Below are 5,285 nucleotides of genomic sequence, written 5' to 3'. Positions count from 1 at the left end.
TGTACCGTTACGAAAAACAGCTTGGAATTCAGCTGGTAAGCGGCATGAATATTCACTTCTATTCTCTCCTATTTTGGTCAATCTAATTTTCCTGTCGATGATTTTTACCCAATTTTTTCCGAACTTTTTCCCAATGTTCCCAATGTTCAAAGCATCCAACCCCAATCCATTCACTATACTTTCCACGCTCCACAGGTGATAATGTTCTTACTAGTAGTCTACCATCAGTGGAATCAGTGGAATTGAACTTGAGTTATCTCTCTGTTGCGGCTGCATGTGGAGGAAGTGAAATGAAATGATATGGAGCAACTTGGTTTTTACTTAAAGTGATAGGAAGTTCCAAATACGCCCCAGTTGTGATTGCGGCTATCAACGAGTGAAGAGCGTTTCTTGTTAAATCCTGGCGCTGGCCAGTGTAGTTTAGTGCTTTAGCATCAATCAATGCCGTCGTGAAAGCTGCGTTAATCTCGTCAATAACGAATTTTCGGTTGGTTCAATCGGACAATTTTAATGCGCAATGTGTGATTTAATTGCTACAATAAAATTAGCACAAAAGCACAGCCTAATCGTGAAACGATCGACCTGTGGGAAGGCCACATTTAGAATGCTTCAGAATCAGAGTTTTGTCACGTTATTCACGGTCATTTGCGGATTAGTTTTACTTAGTTTCACCTCTATTGGCGTTAATGCTTTATACGGTGAGTGATTGGATTAAATCTGGATTACGATGAGCTTCGACAGCTTTAGATGTGAAAAGTGCGTTTTTCCCCGATCCCGTGCAATTAATAAGTTAAATTTAATCCTCAACTTGCAGAGAACGATTACTGTCAGCTGGCAGGCGGTTCGGCGGGGATTTGTACGATCAACAGCGAGTGTCCTTGGTTCGTGTCGAACGTAATTCTTAAGAAGCTGGTACCGTACAGTGTCCAGATGAGGTGCGGCTTCGTGGGTGATGTCGAGATCATTTGCTGTCCGAAGGTACAGCCGCCACAAAACCTACTGCAAAATGCTAGAGCAGACAATAGGTAATTCTAGTGAAGTTAATGAAGCAGTCAATCTTACCATTATTTCCTCGGCCATTTTGGGAACCAGCGAATACGGTCAGAAAGCTATACAAGCATGCCGCGACATCCGCGGACCGACCAAGCAGGTCCACCACATTATCGAGGGGGAAGACGCGGAAGAAGGGGACGTGCCATTCATTGCTGCGTTAGGATACGTACCAACTGGGGAAACTGTCGGACGGTATGACTGGGGTTGCGGATCGAGTCTGATATCTGTACAATTTCTCCTAACGGCCGCTCACTGTATCCGTCCCAGTCGGCGACCGGTGGTCGCGCGAATGGGAACACTCAACCTGGACATGTCAGAATACCCGGACGCCATACAGGATTCTCCCTTGAAGGTATGCGTGTAGGACAAAAACATGAAGTAGCTAATTTTGCCCGCTTTTTTAGAACTTTTTTCCACATCCGAAATACAGGGGAAACAAGAAGTATCATGATATCGCACTAATCGAGGTGACCAATCCATTCGTTTATAATAACTTTATCAACCCAGTATGTTTACATACAGCTACAGACGATTTACCGGTAACGCAAACGTTGATTGCATCCGGGTGGGGTGAGACGGAAGGTAAGTTCATTGACATTAGTGCTTCCCCCCTAAATCTAACAATAACTTTCAGATGAAGTCCGATCGGACAAACTGCTGAAGGTCAACCTGACGACGGAACCTTTGGAACAATGTGACAAGGAGTATCGAAGACAGTTTGGCACGATGCTCGGTCTTTTTCCGGAAGGAATAACCCAGATGCAGTACTGCGCTATTGGCGCACTGGTTAACAGTACCGGTGAACGTGGAGACACGTGCCGGGGTGACTCCGGGGGTCCCTTGCACTACGCAGACGAGGAACGCTTCTATTTAGTGGGGATAACCTCATTTGCGATGGGATGTGGAGGGCAGGCCGCCGTCTATACCCGTGTGGCTGCGTATCTCGATTGGATTGAATCAATCGTTTGGCCCGACAGCGCCCCGATAAATGAGTAATAAACTGATAATAATGATACGTAAACACCTTATTCGCCCTTTTTTTAAGGAACCTCAAAAATCACAGAAAACCAAATTTGGCAACACTTTTTCAAATGTTTTAATATAAAGAGTTTTAGCAACCAGCTAGAATTGAATCGGTTTCATGGGACTTCCTATTATTATCAGTAGCAAGTGGCCAGCATTTAAATCGTAAGTCTTCTCCTGTTTACACAGCTGTTTGTTTACTTTGCTTTACTTGGAGCCCCGATTTGACATCATTTGAAATATGCAACTTTAACCTTGTTCAATCACCCCGTCGTGAGTCACAGTGCGAACGTTTGGGGAAATATGATACAGGGGGCCGATTTCGTGTATTTAGTATGCAGACACAACCTTTGAATTGAAGTCCTGCCGGACCGACAACTTTCTCTCGCTCTGCTAGCGCTGATCAGATTATGCAGAGCAAAGTTTGATGATCTCTCCAAGGACTTCCCAGGCAGCAGATTCTACAGTCAATGTCGCAACGACCAAAGTGAGGGAAGTGAAGGCTTAGAATGTCTTACAATTCGAGGAGGAAGTCCATTCCGAAAGAAACCCTTTTTGTAGCAGACCTTGCTTTTGTACAAAGTCTATTGTGACTTAAATTTTGTTTCAATTGTTTCAATTATTATTTGGCCGCTTCTTTCTAGTAACTGCAGCACCTTCAGTAAAAATTTCATCAGGATTGATACGCGCGTTGAAAAGTTATCGAAGATGGAACGCGAGAGACGGGGAAAAAATTTGTAAATACCGTGTTCAAACATTATCGGGAAACATTGACGTTGGATCGCGCAAAGCAAGCTAAACGTCGAAGTGAAACTTCTGACCGGAAACTACGAGCGAAGTTCGTCAGTTCGAAGTTCGAAATAATCCTGATGGGATCTCCGGACGTGATTTGGCGAAAAGGTTCACTGCGGTGCCCAATACAGTTCGGCGAATCTGTATGCGAGAAGAATTTCGGTCGAACCATGCTAGCAAACATCCTAACAGGACGCTAAAACAGAATCTGGTTGCCAAAATCCATGCTAGGAAGCGGCACGACCAAATTTTAACTAAATACAACGGAATGTTAATTCAGACACACACGCACCAAGTTTTTCGCGTGTCGCCAGCTCTCACCGATTAGTAATTTTTCCTCAGATGACGATTTATCATGACCAGGGATGGAAAATCAGTAATTTTGATCAAATCACGATCACAACCCGTACAGTGCATGACAAACAAACAGTGAATCTTTAGCATTGATCACAAGATTTTGTTCTCTAAACAGTCTCAGCAGTCGATCACAGTTTTACCACAAACTGAAACATTGTTTACATTTTTATACTCGAACAACAAACAATCATGGATGTTTCCATAGTAACTCCGTCAGAGCGAACTCGACGCTGTTGCAATGAATGTCAAAAGATTGTGCCCACTTGTGCTCAATAACCGCCATTATCGCTCGTGGAAAGCTGGATAGATAAATTTCGAAAATCTTGGACAAACGCAGCTAAATTGGTTGCCAACAAGTCTGCACTGACCTACCCCGCAACAAAGTGACAGTTATTAACAGTTTCCCATAACACCCGCCAGTGTCAAAAATGTCGCGACGATCGTTTTTACGTGCCGTTCAAAATTGACGCACCTTCGATTTCCAAAGGAAATGTTAATTTTTGTTACGTTAAATGTGAACGCAAAAAACTGTCTGGACAACGATTTGAAAAGTGCGTGTTGATTATTTCAGCATCGTTTCATGTTTTCGGTAAAACTGTTTGAATTCTTGGTGGGTTGTTTGATTGATTTGTTTACAAGATAAAAAGCGGTATTTATTACAAGATTGTCACTCTTGTGTACGAGTTGTCTGCTGTAAAGTATTTAAATATTGCGTGTTTCATTGAAAGTTATCCGCTGCGCAATTCAAAATGAAATGCTCTTTCATGATTGCTGGATCGATTTTGTCGTTAATAGAACAAGTTAAGCAAAATTCAAGAGTAAATCCAAGCAATAGAGATCGTTGCAATTGTACAAAAACACTCTGTTACATGACAGAACCAAATAGAGCATGTTATTATGACAGAAGAACCAGTTATGCTGCTATTGTCATTACCACGGAAACGTTTTGATACTTAACATAATGTTGTCAGTTCGTAAAATACTCTATTGAAATAATAAACCAATTCAGATCTAATATGCACAAGGGATTTTTTGCCAAAACAAATGATAATAAACTCTTTCTACGATATTTACGCCGCTTTCAAACATCTGTCGTGAACCATGAACCAGCAGTTTTAGGTACGTTTGATTAGTATGGGAGCTGTCACATTGTTACCGGGTTGGCACTGACCCTCATAGCAAGGATAAACTCAAAACTTCGCCAATTTTTCATGCAGACCAAATAAGAGATGTTAATTTGTTTGATAATTATTAACGATACACACATAAATGATATAACATTGTTTCATGGATTAAACTTCTAGCAAATTTGTTTTATTGCAACATTGAGGTGTCCAGATTTTGTCGCGAACAAGCCTTACCTACTTGTTAAATCTGTTTTACCGGATCCCGGTCTCGCGATCGGCAGGTTTATCTTCGCTGGAGCGATCGATGCTTAGATATGGCAAAAGGGGTTTTCTTTGTACCTCGTAGATAGCTGCAACGCGTCTTTCCGATATCCATATTCGTACCGCATTCACTGCCGCCGCAAGATCCGGTTTGGCCAAGACCGACGGTTGGTTTTTTCTTAAACAAGTAGCTTCGCGGCATCTTGACCGGTTCTTTTGGAGCGAAACAGAATCAAAACAATACTTTGCTGTTTACCAACGTTTTGACGTTTGCCTAAATGCGCATGGGTTTCTAAGATCGACGAACGTTTGGTTGCACTGCTAGTAAGCTCATGCTTCTCATGGTGCATTTTGCCCCGGAAAGACGTGTTTAAAAAAATCGTTCAAATCATACAAATAATAATTCAATTAAGAAATTTTACGTTAGCTTCTGAATACCAAGATCATTGCTCATAAGAAGAGCAGTTTACAGGTACGTAATATTGTTTATTGATGAAGTAATGTCTTACGAGAAAAGTTGCGAAAGTTGTAAGAAAAAAACCAGAAAATTTGTTTTCCGTTTTTCATAGGATTTATGTAATATAGAAAGCTTATATGATCAACACAAGTTTATAACGTCAAATAGAAGCGATTGGCACCTTAATTACTGTTTAAAAGTTTGTATTTCGTGAA

At 41.6% G+C, this 5,285-nt stretch overlaps 1 protein-coding gene across 1 annotated transcript; it reads left to right on the top strand.

The window, feature by feature from the left end:
* Positions 1-604: 604 nt before the first annotated feature.
* Positions 605-2,049, top strand: LOC128732310 (serine protease persephone-like). Its single transcript, XM_053825554.1, has 5 exons — positions 605-698; positions 815-1,025; positions 1,093-1,405; positions 1,458-1,635; positions 1,688-2,049. Exons 1-5 carry the CDS (start codon positions 605-607, stop codon positions 2,047-2,049), a joined length of 1,158 nt encoding a protein of 385 aa, XP_053681529.1.
* Positions 2,050-5,285: the final 3,236 nt, after the last annotated feature.

Source organism: Sabethes cyaneus, chromosome 1 (assembly GCF_943734655.1).
Source record: "Sabethes cyaneus chromosome 1, idSabCyanKW18_F2, whole genome shotgun sequence".
Classification (NCBI taxonomy): Eukaryota; Metazoa; Arthropoda; class Insecta; order Diptera; family Culicidae; genus Sabethes; species Sabethes cyaneus.
The sequence above is the reverse complement of the archived record's forward strand: the minus strand, read 5'-3'. Positions and strand labels throughout refer to the sequence as shown.